Source organism: Artemia sp. Qi Xiang Cuo, chromosome 9 (genome assembly GCF_049724085.1).
Source record: "Artemia sp. Qi Xiang Cuo chromosome 9, ASM4972408v1, whole genome shotgun sequence".
NCBI classification, from domain to species: Eukaryota; Metazoa; Arthropoda; class Branchiopoda; order Anostraca; family Artemiidae; genus Artemia; species Artemia sp. Qi Xiang Cuo.
The window spans coordinates 42,676,220-42,690,687 of NC_142802.1; the positions used below are offsets into that span (position 1 = coordinate 42,676,220).

Here is a 14,468-nt window from a genome sequence, read left to right on the forward strand (position 1 = left end):
CTAGCCCTTTGAATTTCCAGTTGAATGAGCCTTTTTTTTAAGTTTCTATAACAACACCTTCTATAAAAACCTTATATGCCCCCAGGGCATAACTTAAAACCCTTGCCTCAAGGGTTGTGGGGGAGTGTCCACCTCAAAAAGATATTATCTCTCTGGAAATCGATAATGCTGAAACAAATTCCTATATCAAAAATTTGATTGGATGGGTTTGGGGAATGATGGGTGGGGGGTGGGGGGGCTAGTTGCACTCCAATCACCTTTGACTATGAAAAAGTGTACTAGCCCTTTGAATTTCTAATCAAATGAGCCTTTTTTGAAGTTTCTACAACAATGCCTTCTATAAAAAAACTTATATGCCCCCAGGGCATGTATTTGTAACAAAATGGCTATCTCAAAATTTTGATTGGATGTATTTGGGGGAATGATGGGTGTGGGAGGGGGTAGTTGCCCTCCAATCACTTTTGACTATTAAAAAGGGCACTAGCAACTCCAATTTCCAATCAAATGAGCCCTTTTCAAAGTTTCTGCAACAACTCCTTCAATACAAAGTGCCCAGGTATGGAGAAAAAAAAAAACAACACATGTCCCCACATCATTCTTTACTTGGGCAGTGCTAGCATGCTGCATATGATATTATAGCTTCTGAAGTTGGCCAGAAAAATAAAACTTAATATCATTCCCAAAATATTCTACCTATGCTATTTGACAATCTGGATACACTTACACTCTTTTTATTTATCTAAATTGTAAAAGCAAAAGTACTAATAGTAGTATCCCCAAAAATTTCTATACCTCCCTAGTAAATATTTTTGTTGGTAAATTTCTAGTGGGCTATATAATTTAGCTAAGAAGAAAGTGTTAAGTGGTGTTCACAAGCATGACTAGCTGGAATCCCATGTCTAGACATGTGTCTAGCCAGAATCCAATGTCTAGGCAACAACCATTCACATGTATTAATTTGGTGCTTAGCTAAAACTACAAATTTAGTTTCAAATTGTCATTTCTAGCCAACCAACAAAGCTTATGCAGGAAAAACTTTCAAATATTATAATCCCTATTTTTACTGTCACAAGCTAATGGATGAGATAAGCTAAAAAATTACCTTACTGTGCTTCATTATTATGTCTGGTGTTGCATATTTGCCTAAAATGAAAAAAAAAACAATTAATGAGAAAACAAAAATAAATTTCAGTTTGCAAATGTAAACAAAAATGATGAAAATAGTGGATCTTGACACATTTTGATTGGCTGTAATCAAAAATCCTAGACGTTGAGTTCTAGAGGCTAGAACTCAATGTCTAGCCTCAATGTCAAGCACCTTGTCTAGCATGTCTAGCTAAGTGCTGAATTTTACTTGTGAACAGTTGTTGCCTAGACATTGGATTCTGGCTAGACACGTGTCTAGACATAGGTTTCTAGCTAGACATGCTTGTAAACACTGCTTTAATGTCATTTGATGCCTTTTTTAATGCTCTTTCAGAATTCAAGAATTGCTTCTGGGGCTATTTGCATCTTAGGCCCTTAGAGGGGCTCTGAAGATATTTTATATAAATAATGAAAGAGCATAAAAAAGCATCATATTATGTTTTCATTTTCATCCTAGCTAAATTGTATGGGGCCACTTAGAAATTTACCAGCTGCCCTGTACTATACCTTTATCAAGTTCCTTGTATGTTTTAGGATTCATCTAGCCTCATTGGGAGGGGATAGAAGGGCCATAATACAACTATCATCATAGGCTAGCAACATTAGACAATATTGGCAAATAGCCTAGCCTAGTATCAAATGGAAACCAAATGGTACTGCTGCATAATATTTGGTTCAAAAGAGGCCAAGAATAAGACTGTTATGTATAATTACCCTAGGGTATATTGGCAAACCTTACCTCTTGGAGGCATTTCTCTATTAATTTGTGGCAAACTGAAAAAAAGCCCAACTGGCTTTTCTCTGGTTCCTTTGACAGATAACTTTTTTTCATTTTGGATAATACAGTGAGCACTTCAGCTTCAAATGTATCTTGTTCATTATTTAATAGGTCTAGTATTTCAGCTGAGAGGGTACTCAATTCAGACATATTTTACAAATTTGAAATTGAATTTTCAAGGGATTGCGTTTCCAGAAAAAAAAAATCATTTTTATAAAACCAAATATTAGGTTTAAGTTAAATGTTAGTAATAAAACAAACAATATAGTTATTAAGATTTCAAATATTTTTATAAAATTAGTTTATATGATTAAATATTCAAAGGCAAATTTTACGTGATATCAGTCAATTTTAATGAAAATCATAAGCAATTTTAAGCTAAAAGTTTCAAATGTTCAGCATGTTCGAAAAAGTCGTTTTGTCCTTAGATCTTAGTACCCAACAAGTACCAAATTACGATTAACTATATTTTGCCAAATAATATAGTGGCTATCGGAAATGAATTTTTGCCCCCCCCCCAATATATGTCAATTCAGGATATATATTTGCAAATATGGTGGGGGGGGTTAGGTTAGGTTTGGGGGGGGGGGCTGAAATTCATTTCTGATAGAAATGATTATTATATTTGTAATCAGCATAAAAAAGGTGTTGAATGATGTATTCCCATTATTCCTAACTTAATAATATGATTTGTTAAAAATTTACCAAATAGTGTAGAGACTTCCTGCTAATCTAAAAAAGCTATTGTTCTAGGTGAATCTAGCTTTAAGTTTAATAAACTTTCTGCTATTCAATTAGGGAGACTGAAGATAGCCTTGTCCTGTTAGGCCTAGAGGCTATTAAGCAAGGGCCTAGGGAGGTATTTCTGTAAATTCCAGTAAAATTCATATCTGTGCTTGGTAGCCCATGCTAGGAGATCTAAAAAATTTTCCAGTCATGTGCCATCTGGATAAGATGTTCTAGGCTGCTCAGCCATTTTTGATTGCAGATTTGGCTGTGAAATTCCTGTCATATTCAGCAACAGGTACAGCAGCAGAAAGGGTTTTTGGTAAATTTTTTGTTATTCATATAATTGACTTATGAATAAAGGAAACATACCACTTGATGCCTTTTTTATGCTCTTTCCAAATATAATAGGCTAATCATTTTTATTGGAAATGAATTTTACCCCCACCCCTATATATACCAATTCAGGGTTTATATTTGCACATGAGGGGGGGGGGTGAATTTTATTTCCAATGTAAATGGGAGGTAAGTTTAAACTTTACCCCCCCCCCGCTTCCCCCGAATGTGCAAATATATACCCTGAATTGGTATATAGGGGTGGGGGTAAAATTCATTTCCAACATAAATGATTAATATATTTGGAAAGAGCATAAAAAGGCATTGAGTGGTATGTTTACTTTATTCATAAGTCAATAATATGAATAATGAAAATTTACTGAGTTTTCAGTGATTCAGGGTTAATATTTACTGCCAAATGTTGAATGTTAGCTGCACACCATGTAAATAAGCTTGTTTAATGCATGACAGCTGCAAGCTTGTCAAAGCTTTTAAGGGAAGTGCTTGACTTTATTTCTTGTTAAGTGTCTTGAATGTTTAAGCAAAATTAGCAGTAAATAAGGAAAGAGTCATTATAAAATTTCCAATAGTTAAAGAATAGAGGTTATAGGTCAGATATTAAAACAAGACATAATCATGTTTTGTTTTGAAAAATTAGCCATGAAGATATGGTGCAAGAAAATTTATTTTAATTCCCTGTTTTGTTGAATCAGTTCAATTCTCATGCAGTGTCTTGCTGTTGATCATTTGGATTAAAAGAATATATTACAGAAGTTAAAATAGATGTCTTGTCCTTAATTAGTCCAAGGTTCGGTCATGGTAATTGACCCAGATCTAGATTTTTACTTCGGTGAAGGCAAATTTGTTGTTTGCTGCACCCCTGCTGCATGATCAATACTGTAAATATTACAATTTTCCTTTAGAGTAAAAGTTGAATATATTTCATTAGAAAATAATGTTACTGGTAGGTTTTTTTTACATAAGCTATATGCTATTTATTGAAAGTGCTGGTTGTATCAACTCACAATATATTTTCACTGCTTCTGAAAGATGTGTAATATTATTGATTTTAAAAAAAGTGTCACTCTCTCAAATATAGCCTAAACTTATTAAAATTGCAGGGGGCTAGGTTTATCAAATACAAGGAGTAATATTCATCAAATGTATATTTACCTAGCAGGATTTTTAAACAGTTCTTTGTAACAAACTGTAAGTGAGGAGCAGACTAGCCAAATAGTAACTGCAACTCCAAAAATGGACACATCTAAAGAATTGACAGTACTTGTGCATTATAACCAGCACTTTGGGGGAAATGATGGGGAATAATGTTTGGGGAAATGATGGGCGTGGGGGGGGAGGTTTGCCCTCCAATTGCTTTTGACTGTAAATAAGGGCTCTATTCCTCTCAATTCCCGATTGAATGAGCCCTTTTGGAAGTTTCTACAACACTTTCTATAAAAACCTTATATGCCTCCTGGGTATAACTTAAAATCCTTTGCCCTGGGGACTGTGGGGGGTTTGTCATCCTCAAAGACATAATTTTTAGACCTTTCAACTACATTGAACAAAATGGCTATCTCAAAATTTTGATTGGATCTCTTCAGTGAAATGGTTAGCATCAGAGAGGGGTTAGTTGCCCTCCAATCAATATAGACTGCTAAAAAGGACACTAGCCCTTTCAGTTTCCAATCAAATGAACCTTTTTGAAGCTTCTACAACAATGCTTTGTATAAAAAGAACCTTATATGCCCGCAGGGTATAACTTACAAATCTTGTCCTGAGGACTGTGGGGGGAGTGTCATCCTCAAAGACATAATTTCCAGATCTTTTGACTATGTTGAATAAAATGGCTCTCTCAAAATATTCATTGGATGTGTTTGGGAAAATGGTGGGCATGAGAGTGGGGCTAGTTGCCCTCCAATCACTTTCAACTATTAAACAGGGCACTAGCCCTTTCAGTTTCCAGTCAAATGAGCCCTTTTTGAAGTTTATGTGACAAAAAATTCATTATATTCATAAAATTCATTAACTTTAATGTTACCCATCAAAAGCTATGAGCCTGAGAAAATTCATCTGATTTTCATAAAAGAAGGAAACACCCTTTTTGAGTGAAAGTCACACCATCAGATTCAGCATATCAGAGAACTGCACTGTTGAGGTTTCAGATAACTATCTGCAAGAATGTAAGATTTTTTGCCCAAAAGAAAATTAGTTTTTTTTTTTGCCAAAAGAAAAATCATGGATGCATGTTTATTTGGTTCCATTGTAACTGAACCACCATCTAACTGAACCCCAAGCAACTGAACCACCATGCAACTGAACCCTTGTGCTACTGAATTGTCATGCAACTGAACCTCCTTTAACTGAACCCTCATGCAACTCAACCCCATGTAACTGAACCACTGTGTAACTGAACCATGGTATAACTGAACCACTGTGCAACTGAACCACCATGCAACTGAACCACTTTGCAACTGAACCACCATCCAACTCAACCACCATACTTACAGTGGGTAAAACACAAGTTAGAATCTTTACACAGCTACACACGCTCCTCCTCTATCACAATTGATGGATAGCTTCCCTTTTAAAACCCTTCCAAAAAGTTCTTATTTCCCTTAAATATATCCTTATGACATCTTTCAACTTCAATAGCAGATAACCTGGTTTTTGTTTAGGGTACTTGTCCATATAAAGAAAGAAAACGAGCAAAATGGGGTTTTTATAGGCCAAATGAAAATACTTTTCACAAATGAAAGTTTGAACTTACCTCTCATTTACATCAGAAATAAAGTTTACCCCCAATCCCCTAATGTGCAAATATATACCCTGAATTGGTATATATAGGGGTGGGGGTAAAATTCATTTGACAAAAATGATTATTATATTTGGAAAGAGCATACAAAAGGGCATTGAGCGGTATGTTTACTTTATTTGTAAGTCAATAATATTTAACAAAAAATTTACTGTAGTTTTTCCTTTGAGCCTAAGTTAATTGTCTCCAAATACAGACTGGTTATTGATTGATCTTGCAGATCTAAATTCTTGGTGTTTTCTGAATAATGTACAAGAACCTTGCTTGGTCATAGATTGTTGGCAAACATGGACAATCTTTGGCAATCCTTCAACCACAACACATGTCCTAGCCCTCACATACTTTCTATCATTGTAGCCCTAGAAAGTGGGATTGAACCACATTTTTTATAGCTCTAGAACAGCCCTACAACTTTTATCTATATACCGAATCAGCTACTTTAAAATTTTCAAGAATATTTCTAGCTATTAATTAAAAAAAAACTTTCCAAAAAATAAGTTTTTAAGTTAAAATTAAAGGCTATTTTAAACTTTAGATCAGGAGATACAAATGCCTGTTAAAATTCAAACTCAAAACGACCAGAAATTAATGTTTAAGATTAAATGAAATCCACAACGAAAAGAAAATAAACGACCAATTATAGCAAAAAACATACAACAAGTAATAATATAAATGAATAAATAGATCTTAAAGCACGTAATGCTTAGATTGAATATGAAAATCAAGCTTAAAACAAACACAAAATATTTTGCTATTGAAGTATAAATGAAACTTAAAACGAACAGAAATTAAATAAACAATCGATGCAACAAAACATACAATAGAGACTAATGCAAATGAATAAATAAATCTTAAAACAAGTGAACCTTAAACTGAATATACAAATCAAGCTTGAAACAAACAAAAATCACTACAAACAAAAGTTTGGGTATCACCTCCTTCTCTCACTGTAAAAGTCTAAAACCTAATGCGTCATGGCACTTTACTGAAAACCAATTTTATGACATATATTTTCTTTTTTACTTATTATTGAAAATAAACATTAAAATTTTAATAACATTTTGAATTGATGAGCTTTCAGCAATTAATATCTTTATACATCAAATATTCAGTTTAATTTATTAGTTCTTTCTAAAGTTCTTCAAGATGAATATAGTTTCACTACAAACAAGTGTTTGGATACTGTCTCCTTCCTTAACTGTAAATAAAAACCAAAAGCCAACTACATCATTGGTGCTTAACTGTAAACGAACTATATTACAAATATTTTCTTTTCCAGTTCTTACAGCATTGAAAATAAAAATAAAATTAAAGTGAAATTAATTCTTGAACTGATAGATCTTTCAACAATTAATATCATTATACATCAAATATTCAATTTGATGTTGTTTATACTTTCCAAGACTGTTCAAGATGCATATAGTTTTCAGTAAAGTACCAATGACGCAGTAGGTTTTAGACTATCTAAACATTTTTATTGGATGCATTTGGGGAAAGAGGGGCGTGGGGGGCGGCTACTTGCCCTCCAATCCCTTTTAACTCTAAAAAAACTTAACTAGAACTTTCAATTTCCGATCAAATGAGCCCTCTCTGAAGTTTTTATGAGCATCCCTTCAATAAAACCATATATGCCCCCAGGGCATAACTTAAAACGGCTGCCCTCGGGCCCTGGGGGCTGTGTCAACCCTGGAGTTTTCGTTATATGGTCTTTGAATTATTTTTTTAAAAACAGGCTATCTCAAAGTTCTTATTGGTGGGTTCAAGGAAAAAAGGGCATGGAGGGGGGGGGGGGCCCGGGCTAGGTGCCCTCCAATCTCTTTTGAATCTTAAAAAGGGAACTAGAACTTTCAATTTCTAATCAAATGACCCCTGTTTGAAGTTAATACAAGCATCCCTTCCATAAGACCTATAAATGCCCCAGGGCATATCTTACAATGCATGCCCTGGGCCCTGGGGGGTTGTGTTGACACTGGAATTTTTGTTATATGATCTTTGAACTATTTTTAACAAAATAGCTCTCTCAAAATTTTTATTGGATGCATTTGGGAAAAAATTGTTTGGGGGGGGGGGGGTTACCCTCCAATATCTTTGACACTTAAAAGGTGAACTAGAACTTTCAATTTCCATTCAAAGGAGCCCTCTGAAGTTTATAAGAGTATTCCTTCCATAAGAACCATATATGCCCCCCAGGTATAACTTACAACCCTTGCCCTGAAGACTGTGGGGGGAGTGTCCTGCTCAAACATATAATTTCCAGAACTTGAAACTATGTTGAACAAAATAGCTATATCAAAATTTTGTTGGATGTGTCTGGGGAAATGGTGGGCGTGGAAGGGGTATTAGTTGCCTTCCAATCACTTTTGACTATCAAAAAGGGAACTAATCTTTTACATTTCCAATTGAATGAGCCCTTTCTGAAGTTTCTACGACAATACTTTCTATGAAAACCTTGTATGCCCCCAGGGCATAATTTACAACCCTTGCCGTGAGGACTGTAGGGGGTTGTTATCCTCACAGACCTAATTTTCTGAATTTTCAACTACGTTGAACAAAATGGCTATCTAAAAATTTTGATTGGATGTGTTTGGGGAAAAGGTGGGCGTGAGAGGGGGGTAAGTTGGCCTCCAATTACTTTTGACTATTAAAAAGGGCACTAGGCCTTTGAATTTCCAATCAAATGAGTCCTTTTTGAAGTTTATACAACAAAGCTTTCTATAAAAACCTTATGAAATTGCGGTTGAGTGTTTTGAAATTGTTAAAATCGCGGTTGGCAAAAATTTCAAATTAGAAAACACATTGGCTGAGAAAACATATTGGCATATTGGCTCTCACACAAATTGTATATATTGGGGACCTCCCAGGAAGATTTGTAAGTAAGCAAATTGTATATAATACCCTGTTTTGTGTATATATTTTGACCAATTGTATATAGCTTTACTTCTGTATAGCTTGAGCCCCCCTCAGATTAATAACAAATCATGAACGACAGACAAACCAGGAATAGAAACCCACGTAACTACTACAGTCCATCCAGTGGGGGATCTCGGCAATGTGCAAAAAGCCCGACGAAAACATCAAACAATCCCGCCCCAATTGTGTCTTCTGAAAATCAAGTACTGTACGACTTGATAGCAAAGGTCAACAATTTCGTGAAGCAAGTATTTTCTGAAATAGCACTCTTAAGATCAGAGCTTGCCCAGAAACCAAGTTTTGATGAGATGCACCACTATGTAGACAGTACACTCTTAGACCTCAATTCAAGGCTTGAAAACATCAAACAGAACTACTCCCAGACAGTTGTCAACACAGACAAAGTGAGAAAAATTGTGAGAGAAGAAGCCTTCTGCCTACAGGAGACAGAGCAACGGAAAACAAACATTATTGTGAAAAACTTGCCTGAGAACAAAAATGTTGATGACCTGTCGGAGGTTAAGCGGACCTGTCGGAGGTTAAGCGAATAATAGAAAATGAGCTTGAATTACCAATGCCCACTATCGTGAAAGTCATGAGGCTGGGAAACAAGAACAGAAATGAAGCAAAAGCTAGGTCTAGAGGATGACCATTGCTGATTCAGCTCCCTGAATCAAAACTACAACTGAAGAGGGACATAGTCCAAAAATCATATGAGAAAAGGCAAAGCCTTCAGACTTTCTTCTGAAATGACATACCTAGATGACTGAGAGCCTCCAAGAACAGTAACCAGACATCAACTGAAAATCCAAGGAACCCTAGAACTCTTGGAACAGCAGGTCCACCAAAAAACGACAGATCTATCACGCTGTAACTGACTACATCCTCAATGACAAAGGGTCTAAAGACCCTGCTACCAAAGTGCTGACTAATAAGAAATGTGACAACTTTTCCAGAAAGAAGATCTGGAAATCTGACGGAAAGCTCAAGGAGTTGTGTATCATGTATACCAATGCTGACCAACTGTTAAACAAAATGGGTGAACTAAAGCTCCTCGTTCATGATGTGAAACCAGACCTGATCTGCATAACCGAAGTCTGTCCAAAGCGAAACATAGCTATCCAGGATTCAGAAATACAAATCTCCAACTATGAAGTCGCAACATCAAACCTACAGGAGTGTGGCAAAGGGTGCATCATCTATGTCAAAGCTGGGTGGGAATACCAGCAAATCTCTCCAGGAGCAGATAGCACCAAGTTTGGACTAGAGACACTCTTCATAAAGGTGTCCAATAAAGTTTTTGGTTTTGTCTATAGGTCACCGTCACAAACAGTTGGAGAGAATACAAAATTCCTACACCTCCTTAACGCAGCTCTCACTAAACTCAAAGACATGAAACACCCAATGTAAATACTAGGCAACCTCAATTTCCCAGAAATCAAGTGGGATGAAAACCAAGCATCTAATCATTCCTTTGTCAGTATGCTCAAAGACCATTGTCTGACTCAGTTGGTAAATGGACCAACCAGATTCTGCCAAAATGCAAAGGAAAACACCCTGGACTTAGTGCTAACTTGCAGTCCTGAGACAGTATATCAACTAAGTTCATTCCCACCACTAGGAAAAAGCAACTACATCACTCTACTTGTCCAGCTGAACCTAAATCAAACAAAACCACAGTACCACAACAGAAAGGAAATCAGAAAGCTCAACAAATCAAAGCTTAAAGAAACAGTTGACCAGGTGGATTGGACCTGCTAGCAGATAGGAGGGGACCTGTGACCAGAAATTTGAACTGTTCCGAGACATCATGATTCGTAGTGCCGAAATCTCAACCAAAACAAAGAAAAACTGTCAGCCACAAACACTACCACATATTAACCCTAAGCTGAAGTGGCTGATGAATATTAAGAGTCGAAAATTCAAGAAAATCAGAAAGCTGGAATCTCTAAACCTGGAAACACAAAGCGCTAAGGTGCAGTGCAACAGAACCACATACAAACTCCGCAATGCAAAGAGATACGCTGAAAGAGAACATGAGAAAACGATGGCAAGTGAAGCAAAAACAGCTTCTAAAAAATTCTTGAAACATGTCAACTCCAGACTCACATCGAGGAGACAAATACCAACCCTGGTCAACAAAGACAGATCGACAGCCACAACACAGTCAGAAAAGGCAAATGCCTTCAACTCCTTCTTCAGCTCAGTGTTTAAACCAAAACAAGACAACTCAGATTTCACAAAGGAGAGACTAGCCCCTGAAATTACACTCACCAAAGAGGAAGTAATAAACCAACTTAAGAAAATTCAGACAGACAAGTAAAAGGCCCAGATGGAATTGAGGCAGTATAGCTAAAGGAATGTGCTGGGTACATTGTTGAGCCACTGCTGGAGATTATCCAGACATCTATAGACAAATGAGAGCTGCCAAAAATCTGACGTGAAGCTATTGTTGTGCCCATCCATAAGAAAGGGGAAAGGGCAAATGCAGAAAATTGCAAACCAGTATGTCTCACGTCACTGGTCTGTAAACTAATGGAAGGGTGTATCAGAGACTTCATACTACATCATGTCCTGGAGAACGAGCTGATAAACCCAGCTCAGTACGGGTTCCTTCCAAAGAAAAGTTGTACCACACAACTATTAGACACGCTGAACGAATGGACCCAAGCTCTGGAAGAAGGCCACAGTATCCTGGCAGTATCGTTTGATGTTGAAAAAGCATTTGAAAGCATCTCCCATCCACATCTCGTCAAACAGCTACAATATTTTGATCTCCAGCCACAACTACTAAACTGGGTTGAGTCTTTCCTGAAAAACTTAACGCAAAGAGTCAGGGTTGGTGAGACTCTTTCTGAACCAGCCAATGACAAGTGGAGTCATTCAAAGTAGTGTTCTTGGGTCACTCCCGTTCATATTATTTATCCACAAAATTAACAGGGGTATCTCAAGCTCTACTAAGACTTTTGAGATGACACTAAACTCTACAGAAAAATGGCACCACACACGGATAAAGTCTTCATTCAAGAAGATGTTGATAAACTGACAGAAAAACTGAGCAACCTTGGACTAAACTTCAGCCCAAGCAAAACAAAAGTCATACAGATTGGCAAAAGAAAAGAAACAGCCCCACAGTTAACTATAAAAAGTAGAACAGGTGCAAGGGTGCCATTAGAGACATTGGAATCAGAAAAAGACCTTGGAATCATTATTGACTCTCAGCTCAAGTTTCATAACCATACAAACAAAATAGTTTCAAAGGCCTCTCAACTCACTGGTCTCATTAGGCGGAGCTTTAAGCATCTCAACCAGTAGACCTTTGCAAAGCTGTACAAAGGGTTAGTAAGACCTACTATTGAGTATGGTAATGTTGTATGGGGGCCTTACTATAAAACAGACTCAGCCGAGATAGAAAAAATTCAAAGACGAGCCACAAAGCTTATTCCAGGCTTCAAAGAGATGAGCTACGAAGAGAGGTTACAAAAGCTGCAACTTCCAACACTCAAGTGCAGAAGAAAAAGAGGAGACCAAATCCAGATGTACAAAATGAAAAACAAGTTGGAAAAACTTGGCTTTGAAAATTACTTTTAACTCCCCAAAACCCAGACTATGTAAGGTCAATTGGCAAAAGTGTTCAAGCCACATGCCCCAAATTAATCAATAGCTAATTTCTGCTGTTTAGGAGCGTAAACGACTGTAACTGTTACTAATAAAATTTTGTTATAACCTACACCAAAACCGCTTAAAATAATAGACTCAATCAATTCTGGACAGAACCCATGAACACACATAACTCTTAAAGACCTGACTATAGTGACTTGAAACGGTTAATACATAGGAAGCCAAAAAATACACCACACTTCACTCACAAACACATCATGGAAACCTGCAGAATTTCAGATAGCCAAGTATCAGCGAAACAAGACTTGACGAACCAACTGGCAGCCATCTAGAGAGTGCTGTAACAGGTTTGTTTCCCTAAAGGCACTAAGGATCCTGTAAGTTATCCTGTAAGTATATATTTGCACATTACGGGTGGGGGGAGGGGGGTAAAGCATAACATATATTAAATATGCAACCTAACCTAGGTACCTTTTTTCCCCCTAAACCACAAAAAAACAAACGTTTAAATATTGTAAACGCAGTGACAAACCACAGTCTGCAATCCAATTCTCTATTGAAAGAAACCCGTTTGACTAGTTTCTTAAGAATCTTCCCTATATAATATATCGCATGGATTCCAGCTAATTGACAAGGACCGACATTGCTTATATGCCCTTTCGAAAACCTGCATGTAAATAATATTTTTGTTTAATTAGAACATCCTCTAAACGTTCCTTAAAAGTTTTACTTTAATACTCTTAGCGTTATTAGTTACAGTAATTGTAGTAGTATATACATGGAGCCTTCTGGCTAGTTTGAAGTCCCCCACCCACAACTTATCCTGAAAGGTCTAAATTAATAATGGAAGCTGTTCTTGAGATATTGCTGTGTAACCCTTTTGAGAATGTGCATAATCATAGTCAATTTGATTCAGTTCAATATCCGCCGAAATATTCCTTGACAGCTTCACCTTAATACCCTTAGCTTGCACATTAGCAGTAGTAGAATTAGTAGCAGTATGCACATAACACCTTTTATTTTCTTCAACACACCAAACTGTCCCGAGGATATTGCTGATGCGCCCTTTGGCAACCTTTATACAGATGATGTGATGTGATTCAGTTCACCTTCCACTCTCAATATTCCCTAAAAATTCCTCCTTCACACCATTCATTACCGTTAGGTACAGCTGTAATGGTAGTCCCAGTAATAGCATTAGTAATAGTATTAATAGTAATAGCACTAGTGCAAGTAGCAGCAGTAGCATTAACATATTGCCTTTTGGTCAGCTGATGATTTCTCTCATCAAGCTCTAGAAGTTTCAACTTAATACAATTAGCTGTTGCTATCCCATTGCTGATATATTCTTGTGATAACCTATATGTTCATGTAGTTGCTTAATTTTCATCTTAATACTTTTAGCTTACAAGTTGTTGCAATAAAAGTAGCAGTTGAACTAGTAGTAGTAGAAATTTTTGTAGTAGCAGTAGTAGTAAATGTAATTAAAATAGTAATAGCATTAGCAGTAGCGTGCACAGGACCGGATTTGAAGCTTTGACGCTTAAAAACCAAGCGTTTTTGCTGCTCCATTTTTGCATGATTTTCGGGGTTATTCCCAAAAATTCGGGGCTCATGGAAGCAATTAACAGAACACAACTGATGAGCAAAAAGTGATGAAAGAGAGCGGTAATACCGAACTCTCGGCTACCATTCTTGGGAGACATCTGACACTTTATAAGTGACCATGGAATTCCTGTTTTGTTTTAAAGTCACTTTTATGTGAATAGGCAGTGTGGCGGCAGCGTGCACCTGGTGACGATAAATCACATCAGTCCAGTTTTTGTCAGGAATAAATTACTCAGTGATAATATATTGCTCCCCCTGGCATTATGCGCCCCTAGGTCCGGGCCTAGGGACCTAGTGGTAAATCCAGGCCTGAGTGTGCACATATTTCCTTTTGATGAATTGAATTTCCCTTGAAGCACTCTGAAAGTTCCAACTTAATACACAAATCCCTTTTTGAGATACGCCATTTTGAAAATCTGCATGCACATATTGTCTTTTGATTTAGTTCAAGCTCCACCTCAAATACCCCATTCTGTCAAATTTTCAACTTGATGTGCATAGCATTAATAGTACTAGTTTAATAGTAGC

The 14,468-nt window shown here is 36.8% G+C and overlaps 2 protein-coding genes across 2 annotated transcripts in view; one reads left to right on the forward strand and one right to left on the reverse strand.

Moving 5' to 3' along the window:
- The window catches only part of LOC148948674 (uncharacterized), a 77,937-nt gene extending 75,863 nt beyond the window's left edge, over positions 1–2,074 (reverse strand). The window contains exon 1 of the mRNA XM_089094039.1: positions 1,886–2,074. Coding sequence (XP_088950165.1) covers positions 1,886–2,074 — 189 coding nt within the window. The remainder of the gene's footprint in view (positions 1–1,885) is intronic.
- Positions 2,075–2,292: 218 nt separating this feature from the next.
- LOC148948676 (xylulose kinase) overlaps positions 2,293–14,468 on the forward strand; it is a 49,748-nt gene continuing 37,572 nt past the window's right edge. The window contains exon 1 of the mRNA XM_089094992.1: positions 2,293–2,369. Coding sequence (XP_088951118.1) covers positions 2,316–2,369 — 54 coding nt within the window. The 5' untranslated portion in view covers positions 2,293–2,315. The remainder of the gene's footprint in view (positions 2,370–14,468) is intronic.